Source organism: Pan troglodytes, chromosome 8 (genome assembly GCF_028858775.2).
Source record: "Pan troglodytes isolate AG18354 chromosome 8, NHGRI_mPanTro3-v2.0_pri, whole genome shotgun sequence".
Classification (NCBI taxonomy): domain Eukaryota; kingdom Metazoa; phylum Chordata; class Mammalia; order Primates; family Hominidae; genus Pan; species Pan troglodytes.
Genome location: NC_072406.2, coordinates 80,139,940 through 80,157,847, shown reverse-complemented (window position 1 = coordinate 80,157,847; position 17,908 = coordinate 80,139,940). Strand labels below are relative to the sequence as shown.

The following is a 17,908-nucleotide window of genomic DNA, read 5'->3' as shown; positions in this document are numbered from 1 at the left end:
CAAATACAAGACATCCTCTTTACCCAAGTGTTCATTTTTGAGTCTGCAATTACAGAAATGCTTTAGAGAAGCAAAAGGTTATTGTAATATGAGAATATTACTACTAAACTTAAAAACATTAATTTCCACTGGTACATTCCTTTCTATTTCATACTAACATTCATCCTTGCCCATCTTGTCTTATTCACTGTTGGATGATGTAGATAAAACAAATGCAAATGCATTGCAATATTATTTGGAAAATGAAATTGCAAATCTTGTAAAAGATGCACAATTTCATTAAGGCAGCAAAGGGATGTGGTTTTTTTTGTTTTGTTTTGTTTTTTTGAGACAGAGTCTTGCTCTGTTACCCAGGCTGGGGTGCAGTGACGCGATCTCAGCTCACTGCAACCTTTGCCTCCCAGGTTCAAGCGATTCTCCTGCCTCAGCCTCCTGAGTAGCTGGGATTACAGGTGCCTGCCACCACACCCAGCTAATTTTTGTATTTTTAGTAGAGACGGGGTTTCACCACCTTGGCCAGGCTGGTCTCGAACTCCTGACCTCATGATCCACCCGCCTCGGCCTCCCAAAGTGCTGGCATTACAGGCATGAGCCACTGCACCTGGCCAAAAGGGATGTTAAATAACTGATCCAGTCACATGCAAAGCCGTTGATAGATGAGGATATGGCAGAAGTAGACTAGTTGGTAATTAAATAAGAGAAAATCCATAAGTATTACGGTAAGGCACTCCAGAAGGGAACAATTTGAATATTATAAATTAGACTCTTGGAGAAATTGTAAAACCTTCAGTTTTCTTTTCCCTTTTCTTTTCTTTTTTTTTTCTTTTTTTTTGAGACAGAATCTTGCTCTGCCCAGTCTGGAGTGCAGTTGCGCAATCTCGGCTCATTGCAACCTCCGCCTCCCAGGTTCAAGCAATTCTCCTGCCTCAGCCTCCCGAGTAGCTGGGACTACAGGTGCACACCACCATACCCAGCTAATTTTTGTATTTTTAGTAGAGATGAGGTTTCACCATGTTGGCCAGGATGGTCCCAATCTCTTGACCTCGTTATCTGCCCGCGTTGGCCTCCCAAAGTGCTGGGATTACAGGCGTGAGCCACAGCACCTGGCCTCTTTTTTATTTTTTAAATTTTTTGCTTGTATATTTGTTTGCCACCCTGCCACACACACAACATTCTCTTTATGGTTTTGTCAAAGCTGACAAAAGATGCCATATTCTGCTGTCATAAAATTTGCCAAAAAAAATTGCATGTTCATAATTTTTTCAAGAAAACTTTAAGACTATTTTCTGTCCAGGCACAGTGGCTCACGTCTGTAATCCCAGCACTTTTGGAGCTCGAGGCGGGCAGATCACTTGAGGTCAGGAATTAGAGACAAGCCTGGCCAACATGGTGAAACCCCGTCTCTACTAAAGATACAGAAATGAGCCAGGCGTGGTGGCACGTGCCTCTAGTACCAGCTACTCGGGGAGGCTGAGGCAGGAGAATCACTTGAACCTGAGAGGTGGAGGTTGCAGTGAGCTGAGATCACGCCATTGTACTGCAGCCTGGGTGACAGAGTGAGACTCCATCTCAAAAAAAAAAAAAAAGTTGCTCTCCACAAATCCAGATAACAGCAGAAAAGCATTTTCCAAAGTGTGTTCCTGTTAGAATAAGGTGACCATAAAATTAAAAAAAACAAAAACAAAAACGATTTTCTATGAAATTTTGGTTCTTTTTCATTTGATTCACTCATACCCATGTTAGTTTCTTGAATTTTTATTGATCATCTCAGTTGACTAAAAAATTGAGTTTCAAGCTGTTTAATTTCTAATTTATCAGTCACCAAATTTGTGAATTCTTACTATATTCAAAGAACTATGGTAATTCAAACATTTCTTCCCACTGCCATTTCTTTCTCAGAGATTTTTCAGTGGCTCTTTATTGCTTGTAGAATAATAGCTTTAGAATGGGTGTCAAAGACATTTTTAAACTGGCTCTCTCCTTTCATTGTATCCCTCCCTTCATACCAAGTTTTGTCATATCACACAGTATTTTTTTTAATATACCTTACCTTCCTCTTTTTCAGAGCCACTTGCCATACATTTTCAGAAACTTGGTATTTATTGTAATATCTAATTTTTTGTTCAATTGATATTCTCTGTCTGAAATCTCACTCTCTTCTTAATCTTTCAAAATACTACCCCTACTTGTAGGTGCTTTTCAGATGGCATTTCTTCCTCAAGGTCTTTCACACTTCCTCTAGTTTAGAATTCTGTTTGCATTCCTCTATGATCTGATAACATTTTGTTCATCTCTGTCTTATAAATGCATTATTTTATTATAATTAGTTCTTCATATGTTACATTTCTCTTCCTTTACTAGATAGTAAACATCACAGCAGGAATATATTCATCTAACATCCCACTCCCATCATAGTATTTTATAAATAGCAGGTTTTCATAAAAGAGGATAATATTCCAAAAAGAAGGAATAGCAAAAGAAAAGATGCATAAGTGGGAATGGTAATATTTTTAGAAAAATTCCAGAAGTAAAAGAAATAAAAGGTTTCAAAATAACTGACTATCTTTATAAACCAAATTAGTACATAACTGGAAAAACTGTCTGTGATAAAGTTTACAACAAGGGTGATAAAGGAACCCTGGAGTAGCAGTTGTCATGTGGGAAGAATGCATGGTTTTCTAAGCTGAATGCATTCTCATACTTGGATTTTATCACTCGTCTAAGGAAAACATCCTGTCTAATATTTTATAGTAACAATTCTAAAGTTTTATGCACAACAAATGCTTAGTTTCCTTATTAACCTACCAAACTTGGTAATTTGTAATTAATCATGGTAGGATTTCAAACTAGAGAGTATCAAAATTTCTAGTTCTGGCTTTAAGTAGAATTCTCAGATAAGCTATATGGTAGCAGAATTTTATCTCAAATTTAGTAGTTTTTTTTTTAATTAAATGAGAGAAAGGTAGAATATAATAATAGATTATTATAAGTTTTGAGTCTGACATTGACTTTTTTTAAAAATTTAAATTAATAGATCACAGTTGAAAACTTTGGTGCAACAGAAGTGAAAGAGCTGGTTCTAAATGGTGCAGACACAGCTGTTAACAAACAAAATCGGTAAGTGAATTTTAGCAGCAACAGTGGGAGTAATAAGATTCAGTAGACATTTTCTTCTGTACGTAGAAAACGTGTCACAACCCTAAGCTTTTACTCCAATAAAACTTTAATTTTGAGTGGTTAGTGAGGAAATAATCTGCCTTTTCCTCCTGAAATCCCTTGAAGACATTAAAACAAAGAGAAGGGAGAAGTGACAGCAGCAAACATTTTTGGAAGCCAGGAAACAGTAGTAACTAACTTTAGCAAACCAGAGAAAGCTGCAACATGAGATGGAAAAGAGGAGCCACGAAGCCAGCTGGATCACTTCACAAAACAAAAGTTTGGGTGCTGAGAATAAAACATACCTTTAGAAAATGCATGGTGTTTGGGGAAATGCTAGAACTCTTATAAGAAGCAGTTAGAAACTAGTTTCCCATGCTAACATTGGATTTAAAACAACAACAGAAGAAATTAGTTTCCCTTAGCACACCAGGAATCTGGCAACTGCCCCTCTCTGGCCTGGGCAGGAGATTGGAAATTTACCTTCTGGAGAAATTGAACTAAAGAGACTGTGGGTTTGAGGACACCTGGACACTGCCACAGGTAAGGAGCTGAACTGAAAACAGGGAGATTAAGTGCTGAAAGTCTATAGCTCCCTCCTTCTTGGTACCGTATAGTGAAAGATCCTTTTCTGGGGAAACTGCCTAACATTTAAAATGTAAATCCATAGGCCCCGCACAGTGACTCACACCTGCAATCCCAGCACTCTGGGAGGCCGAGGCGGGCGGATCACGAGGTCACGACAACGAGACCATCCTGGCTAATGCAGTGAAACCCCATCTCTACTAAAAATACAGAAAATTAGCCAGGCATGGTGGAATGTGCCTGTAGTTCCAGCTACTCGGGAGGCTGAGGCAGAAGAGTCTCTTGAACCCAGGATGCGGAGTTTGCAGTGAGCCGAGATTGTGCCACTGCGCTCCAGCCTGGGCGACAGAGCGAGACTCCGTCTCAAAAAACAAAAAAAAATGTAAATCGATAGCCAGAGGTCAACAGACATTTAAGGAAAGGCCAAAACAGTCAAAAAGAATGGCAAGAAACCAGGAACCATGCAGGTTGAAGGACAAAACTTCAGAGGAAACCGAAATCAGTGTCCTCAGAATGATGCGTGACATCCAGATGCATACAATTAAAAATGGAAAAAAAAAAAAACTCATTTGAAAGAAATGGAATGAATGAAATCTGTCAAAGAAAATATTTAAAAAAAAAAACTTCCCAGAAACGAATGACATCTTTTCAAGATTGAAAGCATGAGAAGTGGAAAAAAGATCAATACCAAGACAAGATACATGAAATTTCAAAATTTTCAGTCAAAGGGACCCTAAAACTGTCCAGAAAACCCACAGACCTAAGAATCAGTAACATCAGACACTGGAATCAAGGAACACTGGAAGCTGGAAGACCAAAATTTTGGGAGAAAATTACTTTTAACTTAGAATTCTGTATCCAAATTATCCAGTGTGTGTGTTTAAAAACATTTTCATACATGCACAGTCTCAGAGAGTTTACTTCTGATGCCTTTTTCTCAGGAAGTTACTGGAGGATGTGTTCTGTCTACCAAAACAAGGAATTAAACCAAGAAAGAGGAAGACACAGGATTAAAAAAACAACCACCACCACCACCAGGATTCAAACAAGCAAAGATTCTTTCTGAAGGATCAATAACTGTGTCGATTTAGAAATAACAACTTGGGTTAGATCAAGAGGATGGAGGGCTCGAGGAGAGAAATAAGTATCTAGTATTTTGAATGAATCTAGAGGAAATGGATATTTCTTTTGGAGAAGTTGGCGATGAATTAGCAAACTAAAGAAAACAGAAGTTCTTTTTAAGAGAAAAAGGGTAACCACAGAATACAGCTTAACTGTGAATAATATAGAAATGTTAACAAATATTGAACCAAAAATTGTTATATAAATATAATAGATGTACAGGGGAGTAGAAAGTGAATGGGACAATTACATTAAAGATTAATCCAAAGCAAATTGAAATTTAAGGAACAACAATAGAACTGTGTTGTTAGAAGCTTGAATATAAATATCAGAAGGAATGGCAAAAAGAGTTAAATAGTTGCCTTTTAATAGCTGCAATTTCTGGCAGAGAAGTGCAGGACAGAGTTGCTTTGTTCTCTTCTATTTTGTTACAATTCTTTAATAGTGGCTGTTGCCAGGGAGTTGGTCCAAAGGATTATAATCCTAATTCCGCTACTTAGAAGCTTTATAACTTTAAATAAATTAGTTGATGTCTCAATGCCTCAGTGTCCTTCTCTGTTAAATGGAATGACAAATTATACTTACTTCATGGGGTTGAGAACTAGATGAGACAATATTTTAAGATACTTAGAATAAGACCTAGCACATGTAGTGCTCAGTAAATGTTGGCTATTAGGATTGTTACTATTTGATGTTTTAAACACTTGATATGTCTTACTTTGATAAAAATAAAGCTGTTTTTAAAATGATGTGAAAAAAATTTAGGTCCTTCTAGATATCCTTGTTTTAAAAAAAAACTTGGTTCTGAAAGGCAACTTACCATTATTCCTATTGCAGAATCATCCTTTATTACTTGGAAGACAAAGATATAAAATAGTGAAATCTTCTAGTATCCATTCTCATTATTTGACCAGATAGCATCATAAAATGTTGTGGCTAGCAAAACAAAACAGATTGAGTAAGATTGTGGTTCAAATTCAGGGGTTAAAGGGGCTTCTTTTTTTCTTTACAGTTTCGTTTTGTATCATAAGAGATAGAAGAGAATCAGAAGTGATTGTATATGTATTCACACATACATTTGAAAAGAAACTACACTTGTACTCTTTAATGATTATCCTAAAAGAATGCTTAGTACCCTCTCTTAGGCATTTGTTAAAGTAAATTTTGTTCAGATTCCTTGGAACCCAAGGAAAAGAAGGCTATAGTTGGTCAAATGATCTGAATCCAAAGCTCTCATTTTTTTGTCACCTATTGTTTGTAACAGATCATTCCTTTTAGGGATGCATGTGACATGATATATATAAATTCTCAATAACTTGTAAATATTTTAAAATTATTTTCATAGCCATTTGCATCATTCTGCCCATTAGGAAATGACATTTTTTCCATTAGGAATAGCCTAAGAATAACTGAATGCCTCATGGATACAGCTGATTTTTATATAGAAAGAATAATAGCTTTTTCCATAGTGACTTTGGTTTTGTCCTGTTTGAACGCTACTCATACATTCTGTTTCGAAGATATGTAGCAGAAATTGTAGGAGCACTTGAAGTTTTAATGACTACATTACGGATTCTTCATACATGATTTTTATAATCTGTACATGTGTGCTTTTTCATTTCTAGGCAAGAGTTTGTTGATGCTTATGTGGATTACATATTCAATAAATCAGTGGCTTCCTTATTTGATGCTTTTCATGCGGGCTTTCATAAGGTCTGTGGAGGAAAAGTCCTTCTGCTCTTTCAGCCTAATGAACTACAAGCAATGGTCATTGGAAATACAAATTATGATTGGAAGGAACTGGAAAAGGTAGGGGAAAACTAATCTCTGATATTGTTAAATGGAAAGATTTATATATGGAAATCTTGCCTTTTAATGTGTTATTTTTTATTGTATACACTTTATTACTACCATTTTACAGGAAAGCACTCTACCCTTCAAACTCCACAATGAATGGATTTGAACTGTGTATGAATTAGACACTATTATAATTGGTGGTATTGATATAGAAAACTCATCTGGCCAGGCACAGTGGCTCTCACCTATAACCCCAGCACTTTGGGGTGCTTAGGTGGGAGGATCACTTGAGGCCAGAAGTTCAACAGCAGCCTGGGGAGCATAGCAAGACCTGATCTCTAAAAATAACTTAGGCCAGGCGTGGTGGCTTACACCTGTAACCCCAGGACTTTGGGAGGCCAAGGTGGGTGGATCACGTGAGGTCAGGAGTTCAAGACCAGCCTGGCCAACATGGTGAAACCTGTCTCTACTAAAAATACAAAAATTAGCTGGGTGTGGTGGCACGTGCCTGTGATCCCAGCTACTCAGGAGGCTGAGGCAGGAGAATCTCTTGAACCTGGGAGGCAGAGGTTGCAGTGAGCTGAGATTGTGCCACTGCATTCCACCCTGGGCAGCAGAGCAAGACTCTGTCTCAAAAACAAAAAATAAGTAAATAAAAATAGATAAAAATAATTTTAAAAATTAGCCAGATGTGGTAGCAAACACCTGTGGTCCTACCTGTGGGAGGCTGCAGTGGGAGAATCTCTTGATCCCAGGTGGTTGAGGCTGTAGTGAGCCATGATTATACCACTGCACTTGACCCTGGATGACAGAGCAGGAGCCTGTCTGTCTCAAAAGAAAACAAAAATGTCATCTGTGACACAGATGGATAGAAGCCCTAACCAAGCCAGGCGCGATGGCTCATGCCTGTAATCCCAGCACTTTGGGAGGCCAAGGTGGGCGGATCACCTGAGGTCAGGAGTTCCAGGCCAGCCTTGCCAACATGGTGAAACCCCGTCTCTACTAAAAATATAAAAATTAATCGGGCGTGGTGGCACACACCTGTAATCCCAGCTACTTGGGAGGCTGAGACAGGAGAATTGCTTGAACCTGGGAAGCGGAGGTTGCAGTGAGCCAAGATCGCGCCACTGCACTCTCCAAAAAAAAGCCCTAGCCAAAGCTGAATGGGTTTTCGTTCTGCCTCAGTCTTAGGAAAACCATCATGAAATGCAGTTATGATGTTTAAAAATCTTTGTTTCCTTTTTTTCTGATTAGTCTCAGTGTTACATTTTTTAGCAGAGTAATTATCAAATATTGATTCTGATAAACATTTAATAGAAAGTGCTGGCCCTGTGTGGTAGCTCATGCCTGTAATGCCAGCACTTTGGGACACCGAGGCGGGCGGATCACGAGGTCAAGAGATCGAGACCATCCTGGCCAACCAACATAGTGAAACCCCGTCTCTACTAAATATACAAAAATTTGGGCATAGTGTCGCATGCCTATAGTCCCAACTATCGGGAGGCTGAGGCAGGAGAATCGCTTGAACCCGGGAAGCAGAGGGTTCAAGTCAGTGAGATTGCGCCACTGCACTCCAGCCCAGGCAACAGAGCAAGACTCCATCTCAAAAAGAAAGAAAGTGCTAGGTTAAGCCAGGCATGGTGTCTCATGCCTGTAATCCCAGCACTTGGGGAGGCTGAGGCAGGCAGATCACTTGAGGCCAGGAGTTGGAGACCAGCCTGGCCAACATGGTGAAACCCCATCCCTACTAAAAATACAAAAATTAGCCAGGTGTGGTGGCACACTCCTGTAATACCAGCTACTTGGGAGGCTGAGACACAAGAATCACTTGAACCTGGGAGGCAGAGTGACAGAAAGTGCAAGGTTAGATCAGCTTTGAGGAAGATATATGTGAAATTAATCTGCTGATTTTCTATCTTTCTAATATACCATCCTCTGATTTATGCATTTATAATTAGTTAGATACTGTATACCTATTAAGATGACTAACATAAAAAAATAGAGCAGCACTTACCACTCTACTTTTTATGTCAGTCATATTAATAGGTGCAAAGCATCAGGAATGTTTATATGTTGCCGATGGGGATACAAAATGGTATAGTCACTTTGGAAACAGTGGCTGTTTCTTAAAAAGTTAAACATACATTTGCTATATGACCTAGCAGTCCTACTCCCAGGTATTAAATTATATTCACACAAAAATCTGTAAACCAAGGGGACAGAGTTTCAGTTTTACTAGATGAAATGAATTCTGGAGATGGATGGTGGTACAACCATGTGAATGTAGTTAATGCTACTGAAGTGTACACTTAAAATGGTTAAGATACAAACTTTATGGTATGTGTGTTTTGCCTTAATTTTTAAAGACTTTTTTTTTTTAATTTGCAAATGAGTAAAAAACTGGAAACAACTTAGATGTGCTTCAGTGGGTGAATGGGTAAACCTACTACAGTATACCTATTCAGCAGAATAACTACTAAGTGTTAAAAGGAAATGCACAGCTGGGCCAGGCGCGGTGGCTCACGCCTGTAATCCCAGCACTTTGGGAGGCCAAGGCGGGCAGATCACCTGAGGTTGGGAGTTCGAGACCACCCTGACCAACATGGAGAAACCCCATCTCTACTAAAAATACAAAATTAGCTGGGTGTGGTGCCTGTAATCCCAGCTGCTCGGGAGGCTGAGGCAGGAGAATCGCTTGAACCTAGGAGGCAGAGGTTGCAGTGAGCCGGAGATCGTGCCGTTGCACTCCAGCCTGGGCAACAAGAGTGAAACTCCATCTCAAAAAAAAAAAAAATGCACACCTGGGTGTGGTGTCTCACACCTCTAATCCTGGCACTTTGGGAGGCTGAGGTTGGCAGATAGTTTGAACCCAGGAGTTCAAGACCAGCCTGGACAACATGATAAAACCCTGTCTCTACAAAAAATACAAAAATTGGCCCTTTATGGTGGCGTGCACCAGTAGTCCCAGCTACTCGGGAGGCTGAGGTGGGAGGATCCCTTGAGCCCGGGAGGTAGAGGCTGCAGTGAGCCCTGACTGCACTCTGACATAGGCAGCAAAGCAAGACCCTGTCTCAAAAAAGAAAAAAAAGCACTATTGGTACATGCAACAACTGGATTAATCTGAGGCTTTATGCTGAGTGAAAGAAGCCAGTTTCAAATGGTTGCATACTGTATGGCTCCATTTATGTGACATTCTTGAAAAGACAAAAAATTATAGTGAATAGAGACAAGGGGTTGAGTGGGAGGGTGTGACTTCAGAGGAGGTAGCACAAGAGGCATCTAAGAGCATAACAGTGATGGGACTGCTCAGTATCCTAATTGTGGCAGTGGTTACACAAATCTGCACATGTGCTTAGAACTTACAGAACTGTATACACCCCAGAATATAGCCAGTTTTACTGTGTAGTAATTGAAGGAATAAGATTTTAAGAATAATTAGGACTTCTAGTTAAACATTATGGAATAAACATGTCTGCTCCCTCCCAAAAATATCACTAGAATGACAGAAATGGAATAAAAATAGAAATATAAAATAAAAATACCAAAAAATAAAAATGCAATGAACAAGAGAAGAAATAGTTTTGGAAGACAGAAAGTAAGGAGATAAATTGATGAGTGACTTAGAGCAGAGGAAAATTGTATTCTAAGCCTCCAGAGGGACAGGATTATCAGGAGGCAACTCTTTTTTTTTTGAGACAGAGTCTTGCTCTGTCGCCCAGGCTGGAGTGCAGTGGCGCAATCTTGGCTCACTGCAGCCTCTGCCTCCCAAGTTCAAGCGATTCTTCTGCCTCAGCCTCCCGAGTAGCTGGAACTACAGACGTGCCACTATTCCCGGCTGATTTTTTAATTTTTTTAGTAGAGATGGGGTTTCGCCATATCGGGCAGGCTGGTCTTGAACTCCTGACCTCATGATCCACCCGCCTCGGCCTTCCAAAGTGCTGGGATTACAGGTGTGAGCCACCGCTCCTGGCCCGAGGCAACTCATTTTATATCCTAGAATCTGAAAGGCTCAAGAATTGGTATACCATGTTACCCTTCATGGCAGGGATGAAGGTTGGACTAAGGGCAACAGAATTACTTTAAAGCCATTTTAAAGAATAATTGGACCATTCATGTCCCCTCTCCTACCCAGCAAAAGACAGCTTGGGAGAGAGGCTTTACAATTTGGGAAACAAGGTAACACTGAGGATGCTACACAGCTGGTAGCCAGGTGTAAATCCTTCAGGAAGGAGATTGAAGGTTCTTGTGTAGTAGTAAATTGATCTTCTCAAAAGAAGAAGCCTGTAGATACTAACTCTAAGGGGTCCCCCAGTGGAAATGGACTCCACCTCTAATCACCTTAAAATGAAAATGATATAACAGCTTCTCATCACCCTTTAGATCCTACACAATTTTTCCCTCCTTGCCTCATCTCCTGTCATTGTTCCTCTCACTCTGCCTCAGCCTTATTAACCTCTGCTGAGCCTAGAACCCTCCAGGCACACTCCAGTCTTAGGGCGTTTGTTTCCTTTTCCATGTGCCTGGAATTCTCTTCCCCTGATAATCACAAAAGATTCTTGCTCTCACCTCCTTTGTGTGTTTATACCTTCTCAGAGACCTTCCCTGGATAACTGATCTAAAATTGCAAACCTCTCTCCTGCACACGTATCCTGTCTCCCCTCGCTGTTTTATTTTGCTTCTTTGGATTTGACATAATTTTACTTAGGTTGCTCCTTCCCCCCACCACAATGTAAGCACCATGAGGGCAGAATTTTTGCCTCTTTGTTCACTGCTGTATTCCCAGCACCTAGGAGAGCACTCAGTAAGTACTTGAAACCTTGCCTGAAGTGATAATTGATTTAAGTGTTCATTCAGTTAAGACAGGACATCTTAAAAAGTATATTGTAGTGGCCGGGCGCAGTGGCTCACGCCTGTAATCCCAGCACTTTGGGAGGCTGAGGCAGGCAGATCACGAGGTCAGAAGATCAAGACCATCCTGGCCAACATAGTGAAACCCCCGTCTCTACTAAAAATACGAAAATTAGCTGGGTGTGGTGGTGTAGGCCTGTAATCCCAGCTACTCGGGAGGCTGAGGCAGGAGAATCGCTTGAACCTGGGAGGCGGAGGTTGCAGTGAGCCAAGATCGTGCCACTGTATTCCAGCCTGGTGACAGAGCAAGACTCTATCTAAAAAAAATATATATATATATATACATATATATATATATATATGTGTATATATATACACATACATATATGTATATATATGTGTATATATATACACATACATATATGTATATCTATGTGTATATATATGTATATATATGGTGTATTTATTCTTAACACTTTGATTTCTTCTGTTGTATATCTGATTCATTACAATTTTAGTGATTATGATTTGGAGCTTTAAATGTTCTTTCTTAATCAGGACATGTGTGCACATTTCTACCAAACCATTTAGAGATTTAAAAGAAAAAAAAACTTTAGCCATCCTCTTTTCATTCCCCACTAACATGCTCACAGACTTTAATTCAAACAGTTTAATAAATTCCATGCTAGAATTCAAGCTGTTTTCTTCAAACTTGTGTGCAACTAACAGCAAATATTTTGCATATTTGAATTATTGAGAGTTCAGTGATTAAGATAAATCATGGCTACAAATAAGGAAAGTCCAAAATTCAAGAAGCCCATTAGCAAGTATTTATTGAGCCTCTACTGTGTGCCTGATAATGTACAGCTGAAACCATGCAAGAGATTGAAGAGAGGGCAGGAAATAAGATAGAGACATGGTCTTTGCCCTAATAAGAGAGCTAGAAATTAAATGTTTAATACACAGTTTTAATTAATACAGTGAAAAAGAGTTTAGTGAATGGTGCGTAAGGAGGAGCCTGATCTAGGCTAGATGAATCTGGGAACGCCTCTTACTAGACGGTGAGCTCCACAAGGTAAGTGAGGAGTCTGTTCACTGAGGTTTTCCCAGGGCCCAAAACATTGACTAAAACTCATTATATATTTGTTGGATGAATCAATGAATGAATTAGATGGCATTTAATCTGAGCCCTAAAAGGGTAAAAATTAGCCTGATGACCAAAGAAGAAAGGATGTGTCTGAGTGGTGTAGGCTGAGGGAACAGTATGTCCAAAGGACCTGACGCATCTGAAGAACTGAAAGTTAAAGCCAACTGCGGCTGGATAAGAACAGTTCACAATATAAACTATTTCCTCTCTACTTCCTACCTGCTTCTCTTTTAGTACTAATTTTTTTGTTGTTTATTTTTTATTTTTTATTTTTTTTATTGAGATGGAGTTTCGCTCTTGTTGACCAGGCTGGAGTGCAATGGCACAGTCTTGGCTCACTACAAGCGATTCCCTGCCTTAGCCTCCCCCAAGTAGCCGGGATTACAGGCGCCTGCCACCATGCCCAGCTAATTTTTGTATTTTCAGTAGAGATGGGGTTTCACCATGTTGGCCAGGCTGGTCTGGAACTCCTGACCTCAAGTGATCTGCCCGGCTTGGACACCCAAAGTGCTGGGGTTACAGACGTGAGCCACCGCACCCGGCCAGTACTAATATTTTTGACAGGGGAGATATTTTAGTCCTATTGCAGCAAATTACCCCAAAACTTATTGGCTTCAAAATAACAATGAAACTCTGTTGTTTCATAGTTTCTGTGGGTCAGGAATTCAGGAGTGGCTTAGCTGAGTAGTTTGGGCTCAGGGTTCCCTCATGAAGTTGCAGTCAGAATATTGGCTGGTGCTATAGGCATCTAAAAGCATGATTAAGGATAGAGATTCACTTCCAAGGTGGCTTACTCACATGACTGTTGGCAGGAGGCCTCAGTATAGCACCATGAGTATTTCTCTCCATATAGGGATGTTTGAATATCCTCATGAAATGACAACTGGTTTCCCCCAGAGTGAGTGATCCAGAAGAAGGGCTGAAGCCATAGAGGTTTTTTTTTTTTTATGATTTAGTCTCAGAAGTCATACATTCCTCATATTCACAGTATCCTTATACACACAGGCATGAATACCAGGAGGCAGTGCTCACTGGTGGCCATCTTGGAAACTACCTCAGAAAATTTTTAGTGTTGCTTAGTACCGTATTTTTAAAAGGAGACATAAACTGTAATGGTTTGACTTCTGTTCGTGAATACAGAGAAAGGGAATTTTCTGATTATCACAGATAATTCCATGTCAGACTTTTGATGGTCCTATAACATTATTTTATCTAGTTTCTCTTTATTTACTTTTGAAGATGATAGTATGATCCTATCTTGTTCTTTGAAGTGCTGGGAAAGATTTCTGGTGATTCTTACATATTTCTTCTTTTTCTCCTGGAACTAATAGCTTCGAATTGTAAATGTCCAGAAAACAGTGGGCAATCCATTGAATTGCACAAGTTGCAAACTACTGGACCATGTTAGCTTTATGTGCTAATATATTAGCCAGTGTGTCCCTTAATACTAATAAAAGATTATGTTGTTTTTAGAATACAGAATACAAAGGGGAATATTGGGCAGAACATCCTACGATAAAAATTTTTTGGGAAGTATTTCACGAATTACCATTGGAAAAGAAGAAACAGTTTCTGTGTAAGTATTTCTAACTAGTTGTATACTTTATGAGACTGGAATCTAATTATAGTATTATTCCAAAGCCCTGTTTTAATCTTCAAGTAATTTTTTTGAAACAGAACTATCTGCACTCTTTCTGTGTAAGTATTTCTAACTAGTTGTATACTTTATGAGACTGGAATCTAATTATAGTATTATTCCAAAGCCCTGTTTTAATCTTCAAGTAATTTTTTTGAAACAGAACTATCTGCACTCTTCAGTACATGTATTTTCTTATTTCAAAGGCTAAATTCAGTTTGCCTTCAAAATAGCATTGATTCATTCTATGAAGTAAAATGGAAGCTAACTTGGAAATGAAAGCAAACTATAGCTATGTTATAGTTACAATAAACTGTGGTTACAATAAACTAGGATTGTAGAATTCCTTTTAGATTTCTAAAAAGATCTCTGGAGTATAGTCATCGTTTGGCATACATGGGGGATTGATTCCAAGACCTCCCTGCCAAGATACCCAAATCCAGTAGATGCTCAAGTTTCTTGTATAAATTGGCATAGTATTTGCATATAACCTACACATATCCTCATACTTTAAATCATCTCTAGATTACAGTCATGTGCCACATAATGACTTTTCAGTGAACAACAGACCATATATACGATAGTGGTCCTGTAAGATTATAATACAGCTACTGTACCTTTTCTATGTTTAGATACACAAATACCTACTGTTATGTTACAGTTACCTACAGAATTCAGTACAGTAACATGCTGTACAGGTTTGTAGCCTAGGAGCTATAATATCATGTAGCCTAGGTGTGTAGTAGACTATATACTGTCTAGGTTGTGTAAATATATGATGTTTACAGAATGAAATCGCCTAATGATGCATTTCTCAGAACATATCCTCATCGTTAAGTGACACATGAATGTACATGTTATTAATACCTCATACAATGTAAATGCTATGTAAATAGTTGTTATACTGTATTGTTGAGGAACCAATGTCAAGAAAAACAGTTGACACATTCAGTACAGTCACAAGCATCCATTTTTTGAACATATTTTCGATTTGCAGTCGGTTGAATCCATGGATACAGAGCTCACAGATACGGAGGGCCAACTGTATTGCTCTTTTCTCTGTTTGGTCTTCATTTTCTTTTTCTTTTTCTTTTTGCTTCAAGACTAAAACTTTGGCAATTTCTATATAAAATAAAGCTTTTTCAGGCCTTAGTTCCCTCATTTATAACTGATGCCTGTGTATCTTTCTTCTGTTAAAGTCTGTATTCTAATTGAAATTTGACTTATTTTTAAAGTTGTCAGAATTTATGTGTCCAAATCAGTGACATTTCCTTTGATACTCCTGCTTTTGCCAGGAATGATTTGGCAACCTCCGAGAATCTTGGTCAAATTCTTCTGTGTGTCATAAGGATGAGAAATCATTACTCTTTAAGAGTGATTTGAGCCTGGGCAACATGGCAAAACCTCATCTCTATAAAAATTAGCCCTGGGCTTGGTGACTATGCTGCCAGCTACTCCAGAAGCTGAGGTGAGAGGATTGCTTGAGCCCAGGAGGTCGAGGCTGCTGTGACTGTGACCGCACACTGCACTCCAGCCTGGGCAACTGAGCAAGACTCGTCTCAAAAAAAAAAGAATGATTTGAATTTTGCCTGCCAATTATGAATTTCTGATTTAAAAAAAATAACAGAAACGAAGCAAATAGAAAAAGAAATCATAATCAAAACTGCATTTTGTATTTGGTTTGTCAACTAGTTCTGAATGGCTTTTCCAAAAAAGGGCTCTCAAAATGTTTTGGTAATGGCAAAATACTCACTTATCAAACATTTATTAAGCACTTCCTTTGTGCCAGTATTAAGATTATACTTTTAAAGAAAAAATATTGTGTGGCTGAGCAATTAGAATGTGTCTCAAAAAACTTGTCTTCCACAAATTAGGAAGTAAGTTAACACGTTAGAGCAGATGTTAAAGTGAAGCTCTACTGTAGCGACTGTACCAAATATTACTTGCTACTTTATCTTTTTGTTTTGAAGTGGTTGACTGAATGATTTCTTTCTTGGCAGTATTTTTGACAGGTAGTGATCGCATTCCTATTCTTGGTATGAAGAGTCTGAAACTAGTCATCCAGTCCACAGGAGGTGGTGAGGAGTATCTCCCAGTTTCCCATACTTGTTTTAATCTTCTGGATCTTCCAAAATATAAAGAAAAAGAAACTCTACGCTCTAAACTGATCCAAGCTATTGATCACAATGAAGGCTTCAGTTTAATATAACTTTGGAGTTATAGCTATTCAGTTTAGTGCAAAAGCATTAAACTATTTGTGTTTTTCTTGTGGTGATGAATTCAGCAAGGTGACAGAGGTACTATTATAATTCTTACTTGCAGAATGTTCAATCTACGAGTGTTCATGGAAGCCAAAAAATATTAAAGGAAAATGAACAAACTGTTAATATTATTGTACAGAACCATGGATTTTTTTGACCATCTTCTAATAAACATAGCAAGTATTATGAATACATTAAAGTTTTACTAACATGAATTTTAAGAGTTTGCATATTTCAGAAATGATCTGGTGTGAGTGCATGGAAATATTGCTTAATTTTTCTTCAATCATTGAGTGAAAAACCTTTAACTTTGGCCTGCAATAGTCATTTGATTATTTTTTCATTTTGTAAATAATGTTAAGTTTTGTAATAAAATAGTTATGTTCTGATACCAGTACAGTTTCTATGGTTGTAATTGAACTTGAACAGACTTTTAAAGGTTAAAAATTATGATTTAAATCTTACTCTGGGACTCTATAAAAAGAAAAAAAAGGTAGCATGGTGGAAACACTATCTTTTCTTTTTTGCTAGAATAAGTGTCTTTGTGCAAACCTAAATCACAGATAGGGAATATACTACATAACCTGCAGTTCTTTTCTTTGTGAATCCTGACACACTGATAGATGGGGGATTGCCGATCAGAGAACTTATTAATATTTAGTACTAGAAGAACTCTGTCTCCACAGTTGCCAGTAATAAAAAGAAACATTGGCTACTATGAGCACCAATCACTGGGTTATAGCTTTCAAAATTATTGATGCTGCAGTGCTTTAGAGCTATTTCGTTGAATTTAAGAAACAAATCTTAACAGTTTTATGGTGCTGATGCTTAGTTATCTCATGCCATTAAATTGTAAAAGTGAGTTGATGCAATACATGTGACTTTCTGCTATAATGCAAATATTTATTTTTTAAATTTATTTTAAAATGCCGTGAAAACTGTTTAATAAAGATTTATTGTTTTAATATTTAAACTTTCAGTGGTTCTCATGTAAGAGTCAAAATTTTTCAAAAAGAGGGATGGTTCAGGGAAGGTCTCTTAAATTTCGGATGACTTGTTTCTATTCCCACACGAATTTATAGAGGTCCACAGTCTCTTAACCTGCAATTCTAAAATTTAAAAAAACTGAAAAGAATATTGTCATCTCTCACTTTGCAGAAAAACCTGATCTGAATTGTTGAAGCTATTTATGGTATTCACTAAATAAGACTATGACCGCTATTGGGTGCTTTAAAAAATTCTTCAAAATTCATAATTCCAAAATGCAAATAAGCCCAAGGGGTTGGATAAGGGATTGTGGACTTGTACTTTTCAGTAGATTAACTTAAAAAACTATTGGCGAACCATAGAACTCTT

The 17,908-nt window shown here is 38.3% G+C and overlaps 1 protein-coding gene across 49 annotated transcripts in view; it reads left to right on the top strand.

Moving 5' to 3' along the window:
* The window catches only part of HERC4 (HECT and RLD domain containing E3 ubiquitin protein ligase 4), a 154,030-nt gene extending 137,084 nt beyond the window's left edge, over positions 1 to 16,946 (top strand). For all 49 annotated transcript variants that reach the window (XR_010146619.1, XR_010146618.1, XR_010146617.1 and 46 more), the window contains 4 exons: positions 3,035 to 3,117; positions 6,489 to 6,672; positions 14,129 to 14,231; positions 16,292 to 16,946. Coding sequence is in view for 46 of the 49 variants with exons in the window: in XM_054660160.2 (XP_054516135.2) it covers positions 3,035 to 3,117; positions 6,489 to 6,672; positions 14,129 to 14,231; positions 16,292 to 16,500 (579 nt within the window). In the remaining 3 variants the exon portion in view is untranslated. The remainder of the gene's footprint in view (positions 1 to 3,034; positions 3,118 to 6,488; positions 6,673 to 14,128; positions 14,232 to 16,291) is intronic.
* The last annotated feature ends 962 nt before the right edge of the window (positions 16,947 to 17,908 follow it).